At 63.4% G+C, this 25,396-nt stretch overlaps 1 protein-coding gene across 11 annotated transcripts in view; it reads left to right on the top strand.

Moving 5' to 3' along the window:
* PTPRS (protein tyrosine phosphatase receptor type S) overlaps positions 1-24,412 on the top strand; it is a 96,043-nt gene extending 71,631 nt beyond the window's left edge. For 6 of the 11 annotated variants that reach the window (XM_055344151.1, XM_055344150.1, XM_055344154.1 and 3 more), the window contains 24 exons: positions 2,587-2,892; positions 4,160-4,353; positions 6,807-6,924; positions 8,430-9,035; positions 9,475-9,572; positions 10,325-10,578; positions 11,211-11,304; positions 11,399-11,614; positions 12,042-12,199; positions 12,863-12,874; positions 13,124-13,236; positions 14,810-14,857; positions 15,889-15,986; positions 16,068-16,191; positions 16,713-16,888; positions 17,563-17,682; positions 18,942-19,096; positions 19,173-19,458; positions 19,615-19,793; positions 20,450-20,576; positions 20,650-20,775; positions 22,288-22,442; positions 22,610-22,745; positions 23,076-24,412. In XM_055344151.1, the coding sequence (XP_055200126.1) occupies positions 2,587-2,892; positions 4,160-4,353; positions 6,807-6,924; positions 8,430-9,035; positions 9,475-9,572; positions 10,325-10,578; positions 11,211-11,304; positions 11,399-11,614; positions 12,042-12,199; positions 12,863-12,874; positions 13,124-13,236; positions 14,810-14,857; positions 15,889-15,986; positions 16,068-16,191; positions 16,713-16,888; positions 17,563-17,682; positions 18,942-19,096; positions 19,173-19,458; positions 19,615-19,793; positions 20,450-20,576; positions 20,650-20,775; positions 22,288-22,442; positions 22,610-22,745; positions 23,076-23,144 (3,968 nt within the window). In that variant the 3' untranslated portion in view covers positions 23,145-24,412. The remainder of the gene's footprint in view (positions 1-2,586; positions 2,893-4,159; positions 4,354-6,806; positions 6,925-8,429; positions 9,036-9,474; positions 9,573-10,324; positions 10,579-11,210; positions 11,305-11,398; positions 11,615-12,041; positions 12,200-12,862; positions 12,875-13,123; positions 13,237-14,809; positions 14,858-15,888; positions 15,987-16,067; positions 16,192-16,712; positions 16,889-17,562; positions 17,683-18,941; positions 19,097-19,172; positions 19,459-19,614; positions 19,794-20,449; positions 20,577-20,649; positions 20,776-22,287; positions 22,443-22,609; positions 22,746-23,075) is intronic. The other 5 variants (XM_055344156.1, XM_055344157.1, XM_055344155.1 and 2 more) reach the window with 5 other exon arrangements.
* Positions 24,413-25,396: the final 984 nt, after the last annotated feature.

Here is a 25,396-nt window from a genome sequence, read left to right on the forward strand (position 1 = left end):
GGCCTCTGGGCTGTCTTGTAGCCTGATGTCTTTGAGGACAGGAGCCTCTGATTCATCTCTGGATGCCCCTGCCTTGGGGTGTGCATGTAACGAGTACTCTCTAAACACAAATGGGGCTGCCATCATGGTGAGGGTTGTATGTACCTTGACGTGAGGCAAAGCCAGTGGCCTCTCTGGGCTTCCCCGCAGGCAAGGAGAATTCTGGAGCTAAGGGCAGTTGAAGTAGTGTGGCTCCAGCCATCGTCAACTTGCCTGAGGCTGAGGTCTGAGTCCTCATCCACAATCAAGGCAGCCCCTCCACAACAGCCGAGCCTGGGTTCAAATACCTGGCTCTCACCACATGCCCTTGGGAAGACAGCTTGCTTTTTCCGGCCTTAGTTTCTTCATCTGTGAGGTGGGAGGTGATACACGAAAAGCTTAGGTGGGGTCTGGCAGCCAGTAGGTACACAACTGGTGATCATAGAAAACCAGGCAGGTGGACTTTGAAATTGATTTTCCCACCTGTAACGTGGAAGGAGGCTGGAGGGGTGATAGCTCCAGCCACTTATGTGTCCTGAGAATTAAATGAGGTATAATTGGGGGACACATTTTGAGCGTAAAGGGCGTAGGGTATGGGGTGTGCAGAAGAGGCGATGCATAGACTGTGAGGTTTATTGCTGGTGATGGCCTTAATACAGTCTCATAGTAGGTACTGAGCAGATGGGGACTTAATGTTATTTAACAGAGCCCTTAGCACACTGCCTGGCATACCACAGGTGTTTCATAAATGCTCTTTTAAATCTAAGCACAGATTGGCACAGAATTGGCACCCAACGAATGGAAGCTGTTAGTCATTTTTAACAAGCTTTCCCTGGTGCCCGGTGCACGGTAGGTGCCCCCAAACATGGGGGCTAAGATTATTGTTCCGAGAAGCCCTTGACATAATGGCTGTCATACAGCAAGTGCTCGATAAGTGGCACTTTCTTTAAGGAGGTTGACCTGGCTCTAGGCACATAGTAGGCGCTCAGGTCGGAGCCATTGTGAGTCTGACAGGGCCTAGCATGGTCTTGGCTACACAGGTTTTGCTCAGAACGTGAGGTTGTCCTCTGTAAAGCCTTTGGCAACTGGATGCACAAACAGTAGGTGCTCAAGAGTAAAAACTATTACCATTTATTTATAAAGCCCTTAGCACAGCATTCGGCACGCAGTAGGTGCTTAAAAAAGCGAGAACTATGTTCTACAAGGCCCTTAGCACGGTGCCTAACACATAATGTTTAGTAGGTGGGGCTCTGTTGCTGTTTTTTCAGTAAGGCCCCTCGCACAGGGCCTGGCACATAGTAGGTCCTTTTTATGTGGACCTGTTTTTTAAAAAAAAAAGTCCTTACCACACTGCCTGGCCTGCAGTAGGTTTCATGTAAATGAGAACTGCCGTGTTTACCAGTAGAGGGCTATTACGATGCCCAGCGCATAGTAGGTGCTCAGTAAGACTTGCCATTGTTCTGTGGTGGACTTACTGTGGTGCCAGAAGAACTACGATCTGTAAAGACCTTGGCACACAGTAGTTGCTAATCGGGGCTGTACTATCTCTAAATCCCTGAGGCTGGTAGCAGCACAGCAAGTGTCCAGTTAACAGGCGCTGGTATTATTCTTTAAAGCCCTCAGCCTGCTAACTGGCCAACAGTAGGTGCTCAAGACATGTGCATTATTTTGTCTCCCACGTGAGGCCAAAAGGGTGGTCCTAGTTGAAGTAAGCCCTGGGGTGGCCTCTGGGGCCCCTGATAGAACCCAGGTGCCCGGTACACAGATGCTTCTGTTGTTAACCTGTGAAGCTCTTCCTCTGTGCCTAGCATACAGTAGGTGCCCAGTAAATGGGGCTTTTGCTGCTTTTACCCTGGCAGTGCTGCTCTCCTGGCACCCCATTTACTGTTACCCTAGAAGGCTTAGCGCTGTGCCGAAGCACACAGTAGGTGCCTGATATAGTGGGGCTTTTATCACAATCACCTGGCGTGGTGCCCGGCACACAGGAAACGCTCGGCCAATTAGCGTGTTTACCGTTGGTCTATCCCTGTGCTGCGCCCGGCGCCCAGTGGGTGTTCATTCAAGAAGTATTTTAGTTTGCTTCCGTCCTTGGTGCCAGGGCCGGCACACAGTAGGTGTTCAGTGACTAAGTATAGTCTGAAGCCCGTGGCCTGCTGCCTGGCACATCGCAGGGGTTCATTAAATAGACGCTTTTTGTGTTATTCCGTGACGCCCCTGGCGCCGGGGCCTAGTGCACGATAGGTGCCTCCCGAGTGGGGATGTTACCTCCGCTCCCCACGCGCGTCCATGCGTGCGCACCTCCCGGGGACTGGGGCGGCCCGCCCCCAGGACCTCCCCCGGGCGCTGAGCGCAGTGTTCTTGGCCAGCCCTCCCGGCCCCATCCCCACCCGTCCATCTCACCTTTGGTTGACACCCGCTTCTTTTGGGTTCGACTTCTCTTTGGTTTGGTTCTGTTTTGTTTGTTATCATCTTCTGTTTTATTTTCTCTTTCCCATCTTTTGTTTCCCCGCCCCCCTCCCCGCCCATCCCGCCTCCCCTCCCCGCCCCCACGTTCTCCCCCCCCAATAGAACCGTCAGCCCCCCCTCAAGACGTTAAATGTGTCAGCACGCGCTCCACGGCCATTTTGGTAAGTTGGCGCCCACCGCCGCCGGAAACGCACAACGGGGCCCTGGTGAGCTATAGCGTCCGCTACCGACCGCTGGGCTCGGACGATCCGCAACCCAAGGAGGTGAACGGCATCCCCCCGACCACCACCCAGATCCTGCTGGAGGCCTTGGACAAGTGGACCGAGTACCGCATCACGACTGTCGCTCACACAGAGGTGGGACCAGGGCCCGAGAGCTCGCCCGTGGTCATCCGCACCGACGAGGACGGTAAGCACCGGGCCCTGCCGGGGACCCCGCAGGCCCCAGCCCGCCCCGCGCCTCGGCACCTTCTGCAAAACTGGGCTGGCCGGTGGTCAAGAGGTAGAAGCCGCAGTCTTGAGGGGCAGACGTGAAGCAGGCGGCCTCCCCGAGGAATCCCGGGCTCCTTGATCCTGGAATTCTCCATCCTAGACCTTCCGGGCCGTATTTCCTCCCCAGCCCTGTGCCTGGGAGGTTCAGCTGGCAGCCCTGTATTTTTGGGTCCGATGGTGGAAAGTATGGAAACAGTGTGGGGAACGGGCCGCAGCACTTGCACCAAACTTAATGGTCCTTGACCCCCAGAAGCGTAGCTTTTAGATTCTTAGGATAAGGCAGGGGAAGCCAGGACCTGCAGCTCAGGGCTGAGCCATCCTATCTGGCGAGTAGGCTGCGGCGCGCCGGTGGTGTTAACAACCAGCTCTGGGGCGCGGAGACCTATCCGCAGCCATGGCCAGCTTCTGTGGTGTAAACACCCCCGGTGTGGCTGTGGCTGACTTCCAGCTAGAAAGTTTTGAGCTGCAGAGGGAGGTGAGGCTCTGGTCTGGAGTCCGTTGGCAGAAACTGGGCTACAGGGGGGAAAATGCAAGCAGCTTGTCCCATAAAAGCGCAGGTCCGTGGCGTCGGGAACCCGGCCTGCCTCTCGAGAGCCCAGGCCGGAGAGGCTCGGCGGCAGCCCCCACACTAGGAGGGAAGAGGGACGAAGAGAAGCGGTTGTTGGTGCCAGACCTTAGGGGTGTGGTCCGGGGGGCTGGCTGCGTCCTGGAACGCATTGGGGCACACAGCTGGGCTGCCTGGGTTCAGACCTGGGCTTTGTTTCTACCTGACCCTGCGGTCAAGGGCCCAATGCTCAGGGGGCCCCGTTCCCCCATCTGTAAAGTGGGAGCGAGAGCCCCTGCCTGGAAGGGGTGCTGTTAGGATGGAGGCAGGTGGGTAACGCCCGTGGAGCGGGGCGAGCAGGGCCCACTCCTGTTGTGTGGCCCTGGGCGGGTGTCTTAGGCTCTGGGGGGGCCTTAGTTGCCCATCTGTATGTGGCGTCCAGCACTGGGCACCCCCCCGCCCCCCTGTGGGGCTGTGGGATCCGGGAAGGAGGCCTGTCCTCCCAGCTGGCGGTGAGCGCTCAGACCGCCCAGTTACCCGGCAGCCGCTTGGCACCCTGGCATCGGGCAGCGGTGCTGCCCGGGGGCAGGGCCAGGCGCCCCAGTAACGGCCCTGCCCGCCCCTCCCCTGACCCCGCCAGTGCCCAGCGCGCCGCCGCGGAAGGTGGAGGCGGAGGCGCTCAACGCCACGGCCATCCGCGTGCTGTGGCGCTCGCCTGCGCCCGGCCGGCAGCACGGCCAGATCCGCGGCTACCAGGTCCACTACGTCCGCATGGAGGGCGCCGAGGCCCGCGGGCCGCCGCGCATCAAGGACATCATGCTGGCCGACGCCCAGGTGGGCGGGGTGCCGGGGCGGGGCGGGCCGGGGCTCTGGGGGGCGGGCGGGCTCCCCGACCCCCGCCGCCTTCTCCCTGCTTCTCTGCCCCTCTCGGGCCACCTGCTCACCTCCTCCTCTCTCCCCTGCCGCCTCCTCCCACGCTCAGTGGGAGACGGACGACACAGCCGAATACGTAAGTAGCACCCCTGCCCGGCCATTGCAGTGCTGTCCCGCGGGCCGCGCAGTGATGTGATACCCCCACACCCCTCCCCTGCACGCCCTTGTAAGAGGGTCTCCTCCCCTGGGCCCCAGATGCCTGCCGGTCACCTCTCGGTCTCCAGTCAGGCACGCGGACGTAGGAGCCCTGCCGGGGTCCTGGCCTCAGAGGTTATGCATCAGCCCTCCTACCCCGGCGGCCCCCAGACCCACCAGGCTCGTCCCGCCCAGCCCCCAGCCCCCAGCCGTGGTTTCCACCCCACGCCTCTGCTCTAGCTTCTCCTGCCCTCCCGCCCTGCCCCTACACCCCAGTCTCCCCCCTGGGCCCAGGTTGCAGTTGGGCCACTTTCAAACCCAGCTCAGCCTTCTCTGGCCTCGAAATTTCTCTCTCTGGCTAAAGCATCCCCTTCACTGCAGCCCTCGAGTGGGGAGAGGGTCAGCAGGCCCGGGGCAGGGAAGGAGGCCTGCAGGACTGTCCTTATCCTCCCCGCCCCATCCCATCACCCTCCCCCAGCTTTCTCCGGAGGCCCCGAGCCAGTCGGCGTGGCCACGTGGCACTTCGGGCACGTTGCTGCCTCTCCTCAGGCTGTGCTCCCGCCCCAGACAGACCCACGGGCTCTTCTGAGAGCCAAAGCCTGATGTTACATCGACACCAGCCCCACCCATCACATAGGCCCTGCCTCTTCCCTACCCCCAGGCCGGAGGGGCGTGAGTTCCCACAGGGGCTCAGGGCCAGGAGACCCTCTCCATCCCCCTGTCCCCCTCCTCGTGCTCCTGACCCCAGAGCCATCCCCCCCAGCCCCAGGCATGCTGGACCGTGTTTGTGGGTGTGCATGCGTGGGGACATGGGCACCCATGTGACTTGGCAAGGGCGGATGCAGCTACGTGTGCAGGTCGGGCGGCTCCAACATCGGGCGGGCGGGCGCCTGCTGTATGTAGGTCGTGTGCCAGCCAGGCAGTGTGGGGACGCACCCCACTGAGCCCGCCGTCCCGGCCGTCGCAGGCCAGTGCGGGAGAGGACGGCTCACGGGAACAGGACACAGATACACTTGACCTTGGACGACTCGGGTTTGAACCGCAGAGGCCCACCTATCTGCCGATTGATTTTTTGACTAAACACGGACGGTGCTGTAGGCGTGCTTCCTGCTCGTGAGCTCCTTGCTCGTCCCTGAGCTGCTTTACTGTCCAAATACAGTCCCTAACACACGTAACATGCATAACAGGCAAAAGATGTGTTAGTCGACTGCGTCCTCCGTAAGGCTTCTGGCCGACGGGAGGCTCACAGCATTGGGTTTAGGGGGGAGTCACAAGGTATATGCAGATTTTCGATGGCACGGGGGTCGGCGCTCCTAAGCCCCACGTTGTCCAAGGTCAACTGTACGTGTCCAGTTACGGCTCTGGCCAGGGTGGGTATAGACCGTGCTGTGAAGGTTTCCCGAGGAGCTCCCTAGGGGGCTGGGAGGGTGGGTTGCAGACCTGATGTGTAGCTTTTCCCCATTTCTGGGATATAAATACTCCCACCGTGGCAATTTCGAGCTCCGTGGGTGGTGGGAATGGGTGCAGGAGGTTGTCACCCCACAGCTCTCCATTCAGACACAGGCGACAGGATGACCTCCAGAGCACGGACGTAGTAATAAATGTGGTGAAACAATTAGGAGAGACGGTGGCTTTGGAGCATTTATTGCCCTCGTCCTTAGTATTTATTTGTCAGCACGTTTATGGAATTTGCCTTCTGATAACGGCTGTGTTTAAAACTGGCTTTTGCAAAATTCCTGAGACCCTAACTCCTGGCCCTCGTGGCCTGGTAGAGGGAATCCCTGGTTCACCTGCGGGGGCAGCGGAGGCCCTAGGCTGGGAGTGTGCCCGGTGGCTGGAGCGGAGCGAGCGAGCCAGGGGGAGAGTGAAGGATTTGGGCTCCCCCCCTGCCCTGCCCCTGGGAGGTGGGAGCCCTGGAGGGCTGTAGGCAGAGGGCAGGGCCTGGGTGAGGTGCTTGCAGGTGCCCTTTGGTGGCCGCTGGGGGCCGGGGAGGCCCCCCGAGGCCGAGAGGTGATGAGCAGATGACGGGGTGTCAGGCTGCGTGTGCCCATCTTAGCATGGACGTGCTGTGTGTTGGGGTCTGTGCATGAGCTCAGACGCACGCCTCTGCCCTCACACCAGGCCCCACATCCGTCTTGCTTGACCCCAGCCTCGGGGACGGGGGTGGGCAGGGCCGGTCTCCCTTCGCTTGCATCGCTGACCCCCAGCCCTGCCCGCAGGAGATGGTCATCACAAACCTGCAGCCCGAGACCGCCTACTCCATCACGGTAGCCGCCTACACCATGAAGGGCGACGGTGCTCGCAGCAAACCCAAGGTGGTGGTGACCAAGGGAGCAGGTATGAGACCCTCCCGCCGCGACCCCTCAGCCCCCAGAGCACCACACTGTGTTCTTAAGCTCATGCAGGGGGAGAGGGCGGCGGGGGCCCCAAGAGGCAGAGCAGCCCCCCTACCACCTCCTCACGGGTCTCCCAGCCCGGCTTCCCCCCCCCCCGCCCGCAGCCCGCGGTCTCCGTCCGGGGCTCCCCTGGGCACGCCCAGCACCCCATGCCCCGCCCCGGTCCCAGCTCTGATCACCCTGGGCAGCTTAGCATTTGGAGGTGGCATGCCTGGCTCCCCCACTGCACCGCGCAGCCACTTCTCACGGCCCTGCCTCAGTTTCCCTTTCTGGCCCTTCCATCCATCCCAAGGGACCATTGGTTTTTGTTTCTGTTTTTTTAAATATTTTATTTATTCATGAGAGAGAGAGAGAGAGAGAGAGGCAGAGACACAGGCAGAGGGAGAAGCAGGCTCCACGCAGGGAGCTCGATGGAGGACTCGATCCCGGGTCTCCAAGATCACACCCCAGGCTGAAAGCGGCGCTAAACCGCCGAGCCACCCGGGCTGCCCTGTTTTTGTTTTTTTTAACCCCATGGTAAAAACGCAAGGCGGAGGTGGGAGAGGCAGCCACGAAAACACAAGGGGCAGGTGTTGTGGGCAGATGGCACAACCCGGGGAGCAGCTCGATGTGTTTCAGGGATGTCAGGCCCCGAGGCCTCCGACCCTTCCTTCCGGGGGGCCTCCCTCAGCCTGCGTGGCCCGATGTTCCAGGCCAGCTGGACGCGGCCCCTGCCCACACTCCTGCCAGTCCTTATCCACGCTGTTCCCTCCGTCTGCCTGGCCTCTATATCCTTCAGTTTCCGGCACCCTCGTTACCTCCTCCAGGAAGCCTCCCCTGATCTCTCCCTCTTCCCCCAGGCACGACATTGCCCCACAGCCAGGCTTGTCAGGCAGACCTACCACGTATGCCGTGGCTGCTCAGAGCCCGGTTCATGAAAGGTCCTGATAAGTCCTGCAGGAGGAGAAGCCTGGTTTTACTTGTAGAGCTTCTCCTCCTGCAGGACTTCCCAGGACCTTGGCACATTGATTGCTACCCAGGCTGTGAGAACCGTGGGGCAAGGGCAGGGTTTTGGACGTTCCTGTGTCCCGTGGTATTAATCATGTGCTGGCTGGAGGGAGAGGGAAATCAATGAGGCAAGAGATGGCTGACTTATTAGCTAAAACAAGAGGTAGACATAGGAGGGCCTGCTCTGACACTGCGGATATTTTCCTCCATCGGGGTCTCTCAATCCCCGGCCTCCTTGCTCTTCCTTCCACTCACCCAGCCCAGGCCACCCCAGGGCCTTCGCACAGGCTGTTCCCTTGCTTGGAACACCATTTCCCCCAGATCTCCCTCCACTTCCCTTGAGGCTTTGCTTTCTGAGTGCCACCCTCCTGAGACCCACGTTTAAAAATTGCAGCCCCACCCCCGGCTTCCAGACTCGGGTGGCCCCGTGGTCCTGATGCCCGCCCCGTGTCCCCACAGTGCTGGGCCGCCCCACCCTGTCGGTGCAGCAGACCCCCGAGGGCAGCCTGCTGGCACACTGGGAGCCCCCAGCCAGCACCGCCGAGGACCAGGTGCTGGGCTACCGCCTGCAGTTCGGCCGGGAGGACTCGCCCCTGGCCACGCTGGAGTTCCCACCCACCGAGGACCACTACACAGCCTTGGGTGTGCACAAGGGGGCCACGTACGTGTTTCGGCTGGCGGCCCGGAGCCGAGGAGGCCTGGGCGAGGAGGCGGCTGAGGTCCTGAGCATCCCCGAGGACACTCCCCGCGGCCACCCGCAGATCCTCGAGGCGGCCGGCAACGCCTCGGCTGGCACCGTCCTGCTACGCTGGCTGCCGCCCGTGCCCGCCGAGCGCAATGGGGCCATCGTCAAGTACACGGTGGCCGTGCGGGAGGCCGGAGCCCTGGGCCCCGCCCGAGAGACCGAGCTGCCAGCGGCGGCCGAGCCGGGCGCCGAGAACGTGCTCACGCTGCAGGGCCTCAAGCCCGACACGGCCTATGACCTCCAAGTGCGGGCCCACACGCGCCAGGGCCCTGGCCCCTACAGCCCCCCCGTCCGCTACCGGACGTTCCTGCGGGACCAAGGTAGGCGCGCGGCGACCCCCGCACCAGAGCCGGACCGGGCCTCGTGCCCACCCCCACCCCAGCCCCCTCCCTCTCCCCCGCCCAGGTAAGTGGTCACTTTTCTGCTTCCTTGTGGACACTCGAGGCGAGTCCGGACCCCGAGGCTCCGGCGTTGGCAAAGGTGGGACGTGCCTAGGTGGCACCGCCGCCCCCACCAACCCCCCTCCCCTTCCCCTCTCCCTCCTGCTCCGCCTTCTCTCTGCAGCCGCGCCGTCTCCCCCAGCAGGGACTTGGGACAGGGCCAGGCAGGGCCAGGCAGTAAGGCCATGGGCACAGGCCCAGCGGAGGACAGGGAGCGCCTGGGCCGCCCCACCCCACCCCACTGGCCCGCCCTGCCCTACCCCCAGTGCTTACGGGGCCTTTCTTCTGCTCTCTCCCGCTTGGCTGCTGCCCGGCACAGTCTCACCCAAGAACTTCAAGGTGAAGATGATCATGAAGACGTCCGTCCTGCTCAGCTGGGAATTTCCTGACAACTACAACTCACCCACACCCTACAAGGTGCGGCCCTCCCCTAGGGAGCAGGCGGGCCAGGGTAGGGGTTGGGGCTTGGCCAGGGTTGGGAATCAGCTGGACCCAGGGCTGAGTGGGACCAGGCATTGGCAGGGATTGAGGCTCAGAGTTGGGGCTCATCTTGAGATCAGGGCTCAGCTGGGATTGAGACTCCATCTGTGGTCAAGACTTAACCTGGGATTGGGGCTCAGTCTGGGATTAAGGTTTGGTCAGAGTTGGGAGTCAGCTGGGATTGAGGTCTGATGTGGGATCAGGGTTCAGTCAGGATTAGGACTCAGTTGAGATTAAGGCTCCATCTAGGAGTGGGGCTTATTTTGGGATTAAGGGTCAGTCAGGATTGGGACCTGGTCAGAGCTGGACCTCAGCTGGGATTAAGGATCTGTCTATGGCTAGGAATTCACCTAGGATTGAGGCTTATTCTAGGATTAGGGCTCAATCAACACTGGGCTTAAAGTTGGGGCTCTGCTGGGATCATGGCTCAGTGGGGCTGAGGCCCAGTCTGAGGTCACGGCTCAGTGGGGCTGAGGCCCAGTCTGAGATCATGGCTCAGCCAGGCTAAAGCCAGGTCTGGGGTCGTGGCTCAGTCAAGGTTGAAGCCAGGTCTGGGGTCACGGCTCAGCAGGGCTGAGGCCAGGTCTGGGGTCATGGCCCAGTCAGGGCTGAGGCCAGGTCTGGGGTCACGGCTCAGTCAGCATCAGGGGCTCGGCCCAGAGCCCCACTGAGCCAGTCTCGGCCCGCAGATCCAGTACAATGGGCTCACACTGGACGTGGACGGCCGCACCACGAAGAAGCTCATCACGCACCTGAGGCCCAACACCTTCTACAACTTCGTGTTGACCAACCGAGGCAGCAGCCTGGGCGGCCTTCAGCAGACGGTCACGGCCTGGACCGCCTTCAACCTGCTAAGTGCCAAGCCCAGCGTGGCCCCCAAGCCCGACTCCGACGGCTTCATCCTGGTGTATCTGCCCGACGGCCAGAGCCCCGTGCCCGTCCAGTACGGTCAAAACCAGCCCTGTCCCGTGGGACCCCTCCCACCCTGTTAGCCAGCCTGGGGCCGGGCCCGGCCATTCAACCTCACTGCTTCCATGTCCTCACCCGTGTGTGAAACGTGGGTCATGTCAGCCTGGCCCGTGCAGTGCCCTGATGCTTCTCGTGGGCCCTGCCAGCATGTGTGGCCTTCAGTCTTCTCCTCCCACGTTCCTGATTGTCCCCCACCTGTCCCGTCTCCTTTTGGCTCTGGTTTCCCCAACCGACAGGGAGACAGAAGCAGAAACGGATACTTTCAGACCCATGGTGTAAGAGCGAGAGTCACCAGGGTTGAGAGTCCCCAGGGAGGGGTGAGGGGGACCCTGCCTGGGACACACAGAATCAAGGATTGTGAGGATGTGTGGGTATGGAAGCTGGGGCTTTGAAGGATGCGTAGGAGTTCAAGAAATACAACTGGGGTAGAGTTTCTAGCCAGAAGAACACGTACTGAAAGCCCGGAGGCTTGAGTCCAGAACTACGGTCCTGTATGGCTGGGGTGTAGGGGGTAGAAGCACAAGGAAGACTCCAAGAGCGGGACCCCCCACACCCACCTCCGGAAGGCGTTCTTTGGACGTGCCCTGACCCTTCTTCTCCCCACAGGAACTACTTCATCGTGATGGTGCCGCTGCGCAAGTCCCGTGGTGGCCAGTTCCTGACCCCGCTGGGCAGCCCGGAAGACATGGATCTAGAGGAGGTAAGGCGGGCGCCCAGGCCCACCCCACCCCGCCCCTCGTAGGCCCTGGGGCTGCTGGCCAGCCTCTGAGCACCCCACGCCTCCATTCCCACAGCTGATCCAGGATATCGCCCGGCTGCAGAGGCGCAGCCTGAGGCACTCGCGCCAGCTGGAGGCGCCCCGCCCCTACATCGCGGCTCGCTTCTCCATGCTGCCCCCCACCTTCCACCCCGGCGACCAGAAGCAGTACGGCGGGTTTGACAACAGGGGCTTGGAGCCCGGCCACCGCTACGTCCTGTTCGTGCTGGCGGTGCTGCAGAAGAGCGAGCCCGTGAGTGCCCCCCGTGTCTGCCCACGTCCCACCATCCTGCCCCCGTCCTCCCAGCATCCTGTGGTCAGGGCTGCGCAGAGGGAAAGACTGGAGGTCGGGTGGGGGGCCGGTATCCCAAGGAGGAAGGCTCTTTTGAGGAAGGGGCTTTGGAACTAGGGCTTCAGGGGCTGTGTAGGAGTTCACCCAGGGAGAGGTATCTTCTGGGTCGGTGTGCGCGGAGGGCTAGAGGTGCGGCCAAAGCAGAGGGAGGGGTGGGGGGAGTGGAGGCTGCGGAAGGTCCATGCAGGCCACCAGGGTCAGGGCTTTCAGGAGGCGTGGGGGCGCTGAGAGGAGGGGAGGGACGTAGGTTTGCGTTCAAAGAGGCCCCGTCCGGCCAGCGTGCGTAGGACGGGCGCTGACCGAGGCCCCTCCTGCCCCGTTCCCGCAGACGTTTGCGGCCAGCCCGTTCTCGGACCCCTTCCAGCTGGACAACCCAGACCCCCAGCCCATCGTGGACGGCGAGGAGGGGCTCATCTGGGTGATCGGGCCCGTGCTGGCGGTGGTCTTCATCATCTGCATCGTCATTGCCATCTTGCTCTACAAGAAGTGAGCCCCCCAACCCGGCACCCCCCCACACCCCCCTTGACAGGAGGGAGGGCCTCCTGGAAAAGGCGGGAGGTTCCAGAAGGTTCTGAGGGAGGGCTGGTTCCGCGGGAGGACCACTGCAGTAGAGGCTCAGAGAGGTCGAACCACTGGGCCAGAGTCACGCTGCCTGGGGAGGGGCAGGGCCAGGGTTCAGACTCCTGTCGGGCTTCACGTGCCCCTCAGCAGGAGGGTTTGGGGCGGAGGCTCCCTCTGAGCGTGGTGAGGGTAGGAACCATCGCGGCCACATGGGATGCGTCTCTGCTCGGGAAGGGGAGGCCGGAGCTCACCTCCTTGAGATGGGGACCCAGGTGGAGGGATTAGGCCCGTTTCCCTGTAGACCCCAAGGCTCCCAGTGGTTAAGAAAGCCCCACCCCCCACCTCCCCTTCCGTACCCATTGGGGGGTTGGGGTAGCTGGGTGACGGGCACTGAGGGGGCACGTGATGGGATGAGCACTGTGTGTTGGCAAATCGAATTTCAGTAAAAACAAAAAAAGAAAATTAAAAAAAAAAAAAGAAAAAAGCCCTACCCACCACCGTCACAGGACACGTGCGGCGTGGCCAGCGCGCCCGCCCTCATCTGTCTCCTTTTCCCTCCTTCTAACCTGTGTCTGCTTCTGGGAGCAGCAAGCCTGACAGGTAAGGACTGGCCTCGTCCTGGGAGGCTTCAGGCGAGGGGCCGGGGATGGGGAGCGGGCCGGGGCACACCCAGCGGGTGAGGGGACGCCGTGTGTGGTCCCGGGAACCCCAGTCGCGCCAGTTCGCAGTCCCTTCCCCCACCCCTGGCTGGGTCGCGCGTCCGTGGGCCCTGACGGCTGTTCTCGCGTGCACACGTGCGTCTTGGGCACACGCGGGTGCTCACCGCGCCCCCCGCTTGCTCCCACACAGTAAACGCAAGGACTCGGAGCCCCGCACCAAATGCCTCCTGAACAACGCTGACCTCGCCCCCCACCACCCCAAGGACCCCGTGGAAATGAGGCGCATTAACTTCCAGACACCAGGTATGTCCCTAATCCCGGGATCAACGCCGCCGGGGGCAGGTAGCGCGAGAGAAGAGGACGCGGCCCCCTCGGCGGGCCTCGGCGGCCCCTGGCGGAGCCGTTGGCTGCAGTTTAGACGCCTGGTTCCCAGAGCCCTCGGTGGACCCCGGCTTGGCAGTTGCCGAGGATGGGTTCTGGTTGCAACCAAGCGAGGCTTCTGGAAAGCTGCGCTCACACAAGTGGCGGTCGGGGGCGTCTCTGGGAGCAGGAAGGACACCTAAAAACAAAACCGAGATGAGCCAAAGGAGCCGCATTTCTTCGGCCAGAAAGCGCGGTGCTTCTGGTTCCCACTCCTGGTCTTAGGGACGCTCTGTGGAGGGTGTTTGGGGTTTTCCTTAGCCTTTTCCCACACCCCCCATGGGATGTCCCATCCCTCCCGCCCCCAGTGAGGTACAAAGACTGTGCCTCCCCCCTGCCCTGCACATCTCTCGTCCACGGTGACCCGTGCTCCCTGGAGATGCGCGGGGGCTCCGCCCAGGGTCCCTGCCACGCCTGGGAGAGCCCCGATGAGCCAGGGTCTTGTCCTTGATCGCCGGCACGCACGGTGACCCCCACACGCCCTCACCATTCTCCCCTCTTACTGGGCCTGTGCCAGCTGCTTCTAACCAAAGGGAGGAGCTTTCCATTTAACTGATGGCCGCTGTTCTCCTTAGGCGGTCGCGCAGAGCGGTTACACCTGTCCCTCCACCCGCCCCAGCCTCTGCTTCCTGTCTCTGAACTTCCTGTCTGCTTCCTGTCTCTGTAGTAACCGTTTCCAGCCCCACGGAGGGCTTTAAACATTTGTGTGTTAACTGATGGCTGCAGTCCCCGTCCAGGGCTCGCGCATGGCCTCAGACGCTATCCTTACTATACGCCTTTTCTCTCTTCTGCGGCCAGACTGACTCGCACCGGTTCTGTTTTTATGCACATGAGGGTCTTGATCGCTCCTATTTAACTGGTGGCTGCAGTCCTCCCGAAGGGATCACGAGCGGCCCCACGCGGCACCTCGAATGTACTCCCTTCGCTTTTCTGTCCCTGGACTAGGTCACGTCGCTTCTTTTTTCACTCGAGTGAGGATTTTTAACTCACGTGCGTTTAACTAATAGTCGTAACTCCTAGTAGTTGACCCTGTAAAGCTCACGGCATGGGCCCACGCGTCCCCCTGCCCTCAAGTTCCGCCCTCACTGCACTGCACCTCATTTGAAATCTCCTCTGCTGACCCCCCCCCACCCCAGCGGGGGACCTGAGGCCCGGTTGGCTGGGGTGCAGGGAGGGGAGACACATGGACAGAAGGCCTAGGGCTTTGGAACCTTCCCGGAATCCCAACTGCTCCAGAGAGATCCCCAGCGGCTCCCGTAGGTTCTCGGGGGGGGGGGGGACAGGGCACCGGGGGGCACCCGGGCAGCGTGCATTCCCTTGTGCGAGTCTCTCTGCCCCTCTGCGTCTGTCGGCCGGCCGTTGTGCGTGCATCCTGCGAGGGGTGGGGGAGGCGGGTGTGTCCCCCCCCCCCCCCCCCCGTGTGTTTTCATTTATTTATTGTTTGCTGTTTCTGCAGATTCAGGCCTCAGCAGCCCCCTCAGAGAGCCGGGGTTTCACTTTGAAAGTTAGTTCCTGTGTCTCTCTGTTCTTGGCTTCCTTGCGCGCCCCCCACCCCCACGTCCCCCCGTTTGTTCTCATCTTGGTTCTCCATCCCGCCCCCGGTCTCTGTCCACCCGTCCTGCGCTGGCTTCTCAAGGGAGCTGGGGTCTGGTCTGTTGGGTCCTTAGGTCGCTGGTTGTGACTGCGTGGGTGTGTGGGGGGGGTGGGGGGACAGGGTGGTCCTGCATGAGAGGCAGGGGGACCCACAGGGCAAGCAGGCGGACCCCAGCTTCACTTCTCAGATAAGGGCACTTCTGGGGAGCGCCCAGGGGGGCCAGGGACGGCAGGTGCCCACCAGCCTGCAGCCTGCAGGGTTTGCCTCTGTGCCAGCACCGGGCTCAGCCCATTGGGCCCCAGGACAGGAGCAAGGTCTTGGGGAGAAAGAGCCAGGTCCCCCCCCCCCATTGCCCCCAGCAGCTCCCCTGCCCCGAGGGGGTCACCGTCCTCGCAGCAGGTGCAGAGCCCTCAGAGGTCAGGGGCTCACATGAAGAAATGGGGAACCCCCCCGGGCACACAGCCTGCCCGGTTCCTCAGCTCCCCACTCTGAACCCAGACGGGCAGACAGGGGTGTGGGCCCCCCGCCCTGGGGAACGCAGCCAGCTGTGTCTGCTGCTTTGTGTGTCACTCACCTGCTTCTTGCCACGAAGCACCAGAAGCTTGGAGACTTCGGGGGCCACCCCTCCCGGGCCCCCTGCATCCCCCAGCTGGGTTGGGGGCACCAGGATGGGCCGACATCATAAGCCGGGGATGTCAGACTCAGCTGGGAGCCGCTCCTCCAACAGCCCACCTGCAGACAGGACCCCCCCTCCCACGCAGGCCTGGGCTCCGGGCTCCAGCGTGGGGGGGCCATCCAGACCCCTCCTCTCCCCGCCACGTGCTCTAACCACAGCTCGTCCATCACAGACTCACACCGCAGAGCGCCCCCCGCCCGCCGGCCCCCGGGCTGGCTGCCGAGTGACCGGCCCGCACCGCGGGGTCTGCTCTCCCCCCCACCAGGCATGCTGAGCCACCCCCCGATCCCCATCGCAGACATGGCCGAGCACACGGAACGCCTCAAGGCCAATGACAGCCTCAAGCTCTCCCAGGAGTACGAGGTGAGCCCCCCGCCCGCCTCCCGCCCCCGCCACAGCCCCCCGGCGCCCCCCCTGAAGCCTCCACCTCACCTGCCCCTGCAGTCCATCGATCCGGGCCAGCAGTTCACGTGGGAGCATTCCAACCTGGAGGTGAACAAGCCCAAGAACCGCTACGCCAACGTCATCGCGTATGACCACTCCCGCGTCATCCTCCAGCCCATCGAAGGTAGCGGCTCGGGCCCTCCCTGCCTCCCGGTGCCAGAGAGTGTGCACAGACCCCGTGCGGACGAGCTGGGGCACAGATGGGGAGACACTGAGGCCCGGTGCTGGCCACAGGCCTGGCCCAGCTCCAGCCAGGAGCGACTGGGAATTTCGGGACATGTAGTTAACTGATGGCTGCCGTCCGTAATGTGGCTCCATCTGTCCCTCGACGTCAGTGGCTCTCAGTGCCCAGAGAACGTTCAGCGATGTCTGGGGACATTTATGTGCTCACATTCTGGGGGCAAGGGAACTAGTGGCACCTAGAGTTTGGAGGCCAGAGACGCCTGCAATGCATGGGACGTCTGGCTCCTGGGGACAGTGGTGCTGAGGTGGAGAGACCGCAGAACTCAGGCCCCGTGGTTCCTCTCAGGGGGCAGCTTGGGGCAGTCCAGGAGGGCTTCCAGGACGCGGTGGGCCAGATAGAACTGGTGTGGAAGACAGCAGCACCGACCCAGCCCCGATCTCTGGCTTCTTCCCTGGCCGTAGGCATCGTGGGCAGCGATTACATCAACGCCAACTACGTGGACGGCTACCGGCGGCAGAATGCCTACATCGCCACGCAGGGGCCGCTGCCGGAGACCTTCGGCGACTTCTGGAGAATGGTGTGGGAGCAGCGGTCGGCTACCATCGTCATGATGACGCGGCTGGAGGAGAAATCACGGGTGGGCCCCGACCCTGCATGCAGCCCCCAGCCCCTGCCCCTGCCCCGGCCCTAGCAGCCCCTGCCCCTGCAGCCCCCACACCCCCTTGCCCTGACCCCAGTAGCCCCCGCACCCCCTAGCCCCTGCCCCTGCCCCAGCAGCCCCTGCACCCCCCCGCCCCAGCCCCTGCCCCAGCAGCCCCACACTGCCCTGTCCCAGCAGCCCCCATGTCCACCAGCCCGCCCTGGCCCCTGGCCCTGGCCCTGCCGCCCCTGAGCCTTCTGCCCCCAGGCCCTATCCCTGCCCCAGCAGCTCCTGATCCCCTCTGCCCCTGCCCCGGTAGCCCCCATACCCCCCTGTCCCTGCCCAGCAGCCCCCATGTCCACCAACCCGCCCTGGCCCCTGGCCCTGCCCTACCAGCCCCCACGCCTCCCCAGCCCACCCCATCCCTGGCCCCAGCAGCCCCTGCACCCCCCTACCCCAACCCCCCCTGCCCCAGCAGCCCCCGCGCCCCCCAGCCCCTTTCCCTGCCCCAGAAGCCCCCACATCCCCAAACCCCAACCCCTGCCCCAGCCCCAGTAGCCCCCATGCCCCCCTCGATCCTGGCCCCTGTCCCAGCCCCCATCCCTGCCCCTGCCCCAGCAGCCCCTGCGCCCCCCAGCCCCTGCTCACCTCTATTCTCTCGCCTCCTGCAGATCAAGTGCGATCAGTACTGGCCCAACAGGGGCATGGAAAGCTATGGCTTCATCCAGGTCACACTGCTGGACACCATCGAGCTGGCCACATTCTGTGTCCGGACGTTCTCTTTGCACAAGGTGGGGCCCGGGCGGGGGACGGGTTGGTGATGAGGGCGGAAGAGGAAGAAGGAAGGGCAGCTGCCCGCCCGGGAGCTCCTGTCAGGCAGAGGAGCGTGTCGGCCCGGGCTGACTGGCCTGGGGCAGCGAGGCCCAGAGAGGGCACCGCTCGTGTCCGGCCACAGCAGGAGGACAAAACCAGCCCAGGCCTGTGACGGGTGGGAGGCAGAGCTGGAAAGTCCCTGCCAGCCTGGGCAGTTGGGCCTGGGCAGAGCGAATCTTTAGACGCGTATTTAACGGGCGGTTGCTGCCAGCTCCGTCTTCTGTGTCGCCAGTTCGTAGCTGGGGCAGTCTGGCGTCCAGAGGACGTGTTTTCATTGCTGTGCTGGGGAGGGCGGGTGCTGCCGGCATCGCGGCGTTCCCCAGACTCCAGCCGGGTCCTGTGTCGACACGGAGCACTCACTGTGTGTCAGGCCCTGACTAGGGCACTGAGACGCAGCAAGGACCAGGGCAGACAAAATGTCTTGCCCTTTTGGAGCATAGTCTAGCGGAAAAGCGTTGACAGTAAATACGTAAAGTGATGCATCTTAACGTGCAGAATGAGAAAAATAAAGCGTGTGTCAGGGAACCCGGAGATGGTGAGAAAGGGAGTCAAGAGATCTGGGAAAATAGCACTGTTGGCAGAGGCTGAGCCTGTGCAAAGGTCCTGGGGCAGGACCATGCCTGGCATGATGGAGACACAATGGGGAGGCCGATGTTAGGTTGTAGCAGAGTGAGGGAGGCCGAGAGGGCAGGGCCTCGGGGAGGACTTGGACTTTTACCCTAAGGCGGGTGGGAGCCCTAGAGGGTGGGCAGCAGACCTGACTCAGGTGCTCACTATGGGCCCTCTGGTGGCCGCTGTGGCGGGGGCAGTGCAGAGTGTTGGGGCGAGGGTGGGAGCAGTGGCCCCAGCACGGAGGGGACTGGACCCCAGGTGGCCACCACGGAGGGGGTGAGAAGTGGGCGGGTTTGGGGTAGATGGAGGCAGAGCCGGCGGGATTGGGAGGGGCAGCGAGTCTAGGGTGACTCCTGAGTTCTGGCTGGAGGCCCCAAAAGATTGGAGCCCCCACCAGCTGCGCCAGCTGCGATGGGGGCAGATTTGGGGAGCAAGTCGGGGCATGGTGTTGGCCACACTGTGACAGACCCATGAGTCCCTGGTGGGGGCCCCCGGGCGTGCACTTGGCCGCCTCCCTACGCACACGGGGGGCCGCTGTGACAGGCCGCGTCCCTGTGGCCCCCAGAATGGCTCGAGCGAGAAGCGTGAGGTCCGCCAGTTCCAGTTCACGGCATGGCCGGACCACGGGGTGCCCGAGTACCCAACGCCCTTCCTGGCTTTCCTGCGGAGGGTGAAGACGTGCAACCCACCGGACGCAGGCCCCGTCGTCGTGCACTGCAGGTAGCTCCCAGGCCGTCCCCCCCGCCCACCCCGGGCGCTGCGTGGGGGGCCCTGACCCGCGTGCCTGTGCCCACAGCGCCGGCGTGGGCCGCACCGGCTGCTTCATCGTCATCGATGCCATGCTGGAGCGGATCAAGCCGGAGAAAACGGTGGACGTGTACGGCCATGTGACTCTCATGCGGTCCCAGCGCAATTACATGGTGCAGACGGAGGACCAGTACAGCTTCATCCACGAGGCCCTGCTGGAGGCCGTGGGCTGTGGCAACACGGAGGTGCCCGCCCGCAGCCTCTACGCCTACATCCAGAAGCTGGCCCAGGTGGAGCCCGGCGAGCACGTCACCGGCATGGAGCTTGAGTTCAAGGTTGGTCGGGGTGGGGGGCCGGAGGTCAGGGCTGCCCCCAGCGACGGCCGGGAAGGTGCTGCGCCCCCACCCACACTCCACGTCCACGTGCCGGCTGGGAGAGCACCTGGCAAGAGGCTGTCCTGCTGGTGACCCCCACGCCCCTCGTCCCCACAGCGCCTGGCCAACTCCAAAGCCCACACATCCCGCTTCATCAGTGCCAATCTGCCTTGTAACAAGTTCAAGAACCGCCTGGTGAACATCATGCCCTACGAGAGCACACGGGTCTGTCTGCAGCCCATCCGCGGGGTGGAGGGCTCCGACTACATCAACGCCAGCTTCATCGACGGCTACAGGTGCCTTGCCTTTGCCCTGCCCCAAGGGGTCTCCGGCCTCCCATGGGAGACAGAGCTGGGCGCGCTCCCCGCCTCGTGCGGTCACCCCTAAGGTGGAGGGAATTGGTTGTGCATTTAAGTGATGGCTGCCGTCTGCATCGTGGTTCCATCTGTCCTTATGCGTCAGCTTCTCAGTCTGGGCGTTTCCGCCACCCAAGGAAAACTGGGCAGCGTCTGGTGACATATTTGTCACAGTGGGAGCCGGGGAGGGCAGCTGTTCCTGGCATCGGGCAGGTGGAGGCCCAAGGTGCCGCCCAGCACCCCACAGTGCCCATCACGGGCCGGTCCAGCCCCCAGTGTTGGTGTCGAGGTTGAGAAGCCCCGGCCCAGGGCGGGCGTTGGGCGCAGAAGGCCCCGCCTGCACGGAGGCTGGGGGTGACCGAGGGCTTCACAGGTGCAGACACCTGCAAGGAAGGGAGGCAGGCGAAGTCAGCGGCCGTCCTGCAGCCTCCTGGGGGTGCTGGAACTTCTCCCGAGGCCGATGGCTTCCCACCTGCGCAAGACGGGGTTATGGGGAGGCTCGGGGAGACGCGGAGGGGCCGGTGCGCCGGCCCGCGAGCCTGAGGAGGCAGCGGAGGCCCAGCCGTGGCCCCGGCCTCACACGCCCCCCACCGCAGGCAGCAGAAGGCCTACATCGCGACGCAGGGGCCGCTGGCGGAAACCACGGAGGACTTCTGGCGCATGCTTTGGGAGAACAACTCTACCATCGTGGTGATGCTGACCAAGCTGCGCGAGATGGGCCGGGTGAGCGTGGGCCCCGGGGCGGGGAGGGGCGGGCCTCAGGCCGGGCTGACCGCAGCCGCCGTCTCCTCCGCAGGAAAAGTGTCACCAGTACTGGCCGGCCGAGCGCTCCGCCCGCTACCAGTACTTCGTAGTGGATCCGATGGCGGAATACAACATGCCTCAGTATATCCTGCGGGAGTTCAAGGTCACAGACGCCCGGGTGAGTGTGCGGAGGGATCGCCGGGAGATGTGGGACCGCCGGGCCCTGCTGCACGGCGCCTCGTGACGGCAGGGGCTTCCCTATTTGGGGGCAGAAGCCAAAGCCCGGGGGAGGAATGAGCGGTGAGGGTTGGGAGGAAGAAGAGGGTAGGCCTGTCAGTCCTACCACCACGTGGTGAGAGCACGCTGGTCCCACCGTGTCCCCCTGCACCCCGCGCTCCAGGGACAGAGGCCCAAGGGGATCGTGCAACAGGGAGTGAGCAGCGTGTTCCCCACAGACCATGTGGCAGCGCTGAAAGCAGGACGGGGGAGGCAGGACGGGGGTGCAGGAGTTGGGCCGTGGTGGTCAGCGGGCACTGGTGGTAGCACCAGGGCAGGAAGTGTGGGTGGAGGGTAGCGGTGGTGGTGGGTGAGGGGTTTGTCGGCAGCCAATGGACAGTGGCAAGTGGCAGGTGGCCCCGGGTTGGGGGGGATCACTCAGTGGCGAAAGAGAGGGCATTGGAGGATGCAGGGGTGGGACAATGGACAGTCACGGTGACGCCAGCGGATGGTGAGCAGCATGGGTGGTCGTGGCACTTGGGTGGTAAGAGACGATGCCGTTGGATTGATGGACGTGGGGCTGGAGAATCGGGCAGTGCTGTCGCACATGGCAGAGGGGACACGCGTGGATGGTGTGGGAGGTGGGGGAGGCAGGTAGGGTTGGGGCGGCGACACCAGGACGGGCAGAGGAGGAGGATGCTGAGAAGGGCAGGCGTGTGGCCTGGGGCCAGTGGAGACGATCGCGGGAAATGACTGAGTAGCAAAGACAAGCTCCCGTTGACCAGGAGAGAGGGAGGGGGGATGGAGGGTGTGGGGGGGGAGGGGGAGGGGGTTATCCCTGGGGGCACCACCGAGGGAGAGACAAGGCGATTGGGAACAGGTGCATGAAGAGGTGAGTGGAAGACAGCGCCCTCACCTGGCGGGGTGAGCGCTCACTAGTGAGGAGTCCCGGACTTGGGGCCATTGGGTCCCCCTGGTCGGAGCCCACGGAGGGTGACGGCGTTGGGTGGCGCTGCCAAGATGGGGACGGTGGGTGGTGGCGGCCAGGAATTATGAGTTACGCACAGTGGGCAGCGGGGAGGAGACGGGACGGGGTATCAGGTGACAGTAACAGTAGACAGTGGCGTTCTGTTGGGCAAAGGGCAGAAGGTGGTGGAATGGCTGGTGCTGCTGCCGGAGGAGGAGCGAGGAGGAAGGGGAGGCGGGGACTAGGAAGGGCAGGTGTTGGGTGCACGGTGGGATGGCGGCCGGGTTGGTGGCCGGTGGTGGTGTTGGATGTCACTTAGGCGGTGGCCGATGGTTCTGGGAGATGCCAACGGGGTGGGGGCATGTAAGGTGATGTCACTGGATGAGGAGGTGGGCTCCGGGGAGCAGCCCGGGGCTGAGGGTGGTGTTGGCGGGAGGTTGGCCCAAGCGGGCAACCAGCCCCGACCGCACCGACCTCAGTGGTCCCGCCGGCCTCTCCCCGTTCCAGGATGGCCAGTCCCGGACGGTCCGGCAGTTCCAGTTCACGGACTGGCCGGAGCAGGGCGTGCCAAAGTCGGGGGAGGGCTTCATTGACTTCATCGGCCAAGTGCACAAGACCAAGGAACAGTTCGGCCAGGACGGCCCCATCTCTGTCCACTGCAGGTGAGCGGCCTCTCAAGCCCCCGTGCCTGTTGTCCAGCTGGGGAAACTGAGGCCTAGTGAGGCTTCACGCAGGCTCTCAGGTTGGGGTTCTCTCTGTCCCTGATGTATCGGGCGGTCAAGTGGGGTTCCCTGAACCCACCCCCGAATGCCTGTGCTCGCCCCAACAGCGCCGGCGTGGGCAGGACGGGCGTCTTCATCACGCTCAGCATCGTGCTGGAGCGCATGCGGTACGAGGGCGTGGTGGACATCTTCCAGACGGTGAAGATGCTGCGGACCCAGAGGCCAGCCATGGTGCAGACGGAGGTGAGCGCGTGAGGTGGGCGCAGTCCACCTGGACTCGGGGTGGGCAGAGAGGCGCCCGAGATCCAGAAGCCCCCCACCCCGGCTCCCCGGATGGGACTTGCCCGCGATCACGTGCTGGGCATCCCAAGTGTCCTCGAGGCCATCCCGTCCCGGGGCCCTGCCACGGGTGGTGGGCGGGGAGGGGGGCTTCCAGGCCAGCGGAGGGGAGGGCGGCCGGGGCCAGAGCCCGGCCCGTGGGGGTGTGGCCCCTGCAGGAGCTAAGAGCGATGGGGACCCCAGGGGTCGCCGGGCCGCGGAGGCCCTGACAGCCCCGCTCCCGCCGTCCCGCAGGACGAGTACCAGTTCTGCTACCAGGCCGCGCTGGAGTACCTCGGAAGCTTTGACCACTATGCAACCTAAAGCCATGGTCGCCGCTGGCCAGACTCCACCGGCCCCGGATGCCTCTGCCCCTGCCGGGCTGGGCCCTGGAAGCCTGGCCCCCCGGCGGCCAGGGCGGGAGGCGGCAGCGGCCACGTTTCTGCACGGTCTCCAGGGACGCCGCGGCCCCGAGCCCCCCGCGCGGCACCCAGCAGCCCCCTGGCACCGGCCGCCGCCTTCCGATACTTGGCACATTCCTCATTTCCTTCCGATTCCAAATGAGAGATTCTGGGGTGGGGGGGTGGGGGGCAGCGAGCAAACAGGGGTTCTCCCCGTAACCCGAGGAGGCCGGGGCCGTGCGCTTGAGCCCCCCCGGTCCTCTCCGGGGCGGGGGGAGCCCTCTCCGCCTGCAGCCTTGGGGGCGCCGGGCCCCGGGGGGGGGACGGGGTTGCGAAATTCAGCTTTTCTTTTCAGACTCTGTGTAACTGTATCCAGTGACATTTCTTTTTTTAAATAGTGTATTTTTTTTCATTTTTTTTTTTAAGAAGAAACAAACAGAAAAGGAAAAAAAAAAAAAGACTTCGCCAGTCAACAAATTTAAAAAGAACTTTGCTTATTCCTGTTCCGTTCACAGACAGTCTATTTTTTCACCGTAGAGAACGCTCTTGTGCGGCGGCTGTGCTGGCAGGTGCGCGGGCGTGCGACCCGCCCCCCGGGGCCGCCTGAGCCCCCCCATCTCCTGCCCCCCCGAGGAGGACGATTGAACAAAGTAGAACGCCCTTGTGCACCTGAATTCTTCCCTTTTTGCATTTTTCTTTTTTTTTTTCTTTTTTAATTCTGAAACATATCAAGGACCAGTGGGGGGGGGGCAGCGGCGAGTGGGGGGCTCCGGCCCACCAGCGTCAGGTTTAAAATCCCATGGGGTGGGTGCTGCCGCCGAGGCGATGGCAGTGACCCCCGCCCCCAGCCCCGCCGCCACCGCGGCGCTCCCGCCCCCATCTCCTGCGCCCCCGAGGAGGAGGATCAAACAAGACAGGAGGTCCCACTTCTTCTGGGAGAGAGAGGCCATGTTCTGCCCGGATCAGGGACCCTTTCCCCCCGGGACCATGGGGCAGTTTGGGGGCAGAAGCAGAAGGATGGGATCCCCCACCCCCAGACCCCCGAGCAAGTGAGTTTTTCCTCTTTGTACAAGAGCGGATCTGCCGATGCTTTCAACACTGTTTATTCAAACGGAAGCAGCCGGGTGGCTTTCCCACCTCTGCGTATGTAGATATATCGACTTTGTATTAAAGGAAGATCGTCTGACCCCGGCCGGTGGTGGAGTGTTTGTCGTGCCTCCGTCTGTCCCGCCCCGTCCCTGGGACAGGAGGGCGCCCGGAGAGCTGGTGTGTTCTCATCCCATCGTGTAAGTGGTCCGGTAAGGAAGGTGGCCCAGAGACGTGATGGGTGCCCGAGATCGCACAGCACCTCGGGGCCGTCGTGGGCGCGGAGCCCAGATCCGAAGCTCCCGCGTCCGCAGGGGGGCTGCCTCACGTTCTTGGTCATAAGAGTGACCCCGCGGGGCGTCGGCGGTGGCCCAGTCTACAGATAAGGAAGCCAGGGCTCATAGAGGGGCACACGCCACCCCACAGTCGCAGGGTGTATGGGAGTGGAGCTGGGGATCGCGCTCGGGCCAGTCTCCTCCCCGGCCGCCGCGTAGCGCGCCGTGCTGCCTTCCCCGGAGGGGTCAGCGCTGGAGCCGGTGACCTGCCCGCGCCGTGGGCCACCCCGGGAGTGGGTCCACACGCCGAGCCCGGCAGGCGCTGGGGCGTCCTCGTCGGAGTCTGCTCCTCCCCGGGCATGGGGGCTGGGTGTGGGTCGAGCCCTCCCTCCCAGGGTCAAGCACAAGCTCCAGAGGCAAGAACGGGCGGTCTTGGCGAGGGCAGGGGCCCAGCCTAGGCAGGTGGGGCCACCCGCTTGAGAAGCCATCAGATCCAGGAGTCCGTGGATATAAAACATGTGACCGGTACCACAAATCAGCTTAGGCCCATAGATTGATCAGGTCCCACGTCCCCCACCTGCAGAATTCTTGCACACACATAAGAACACTCAACACAGGTGAGCTGTCGCGGTCTCCACAAGTCCCAAGAAACAAATACTGGGGAAGAGAACCAGACCTTGGCCCCCAGGAGTGGATTCTGAGATAAAGCCAGCCCTCCCCTGGGAAGGGCCTCTGGTGGGAAATTTTTAAAGTATGTTTCTAAACAAGGCACAGGTTAAAGAAGGAGCCACATACAAATCACGGAGCCATTGAA

Source organism: Nyctereutes procyonoides, unplaced genomic scaffold (assembly GCF_905146905.1).
Source record: "Nyctereutes procyonoides isolate TBG_1078 unplaced genomic scaffold, NYPRO_anot_genome, whole genome shotgun sequence".
Taxonomy (NCBI): domain Eukaryota; kingdom Metazoa; phylum Chordata; class Mammalia; order Carnivora; family Canidae; genus Nyctereutes; species Nyctereutes procyonoides.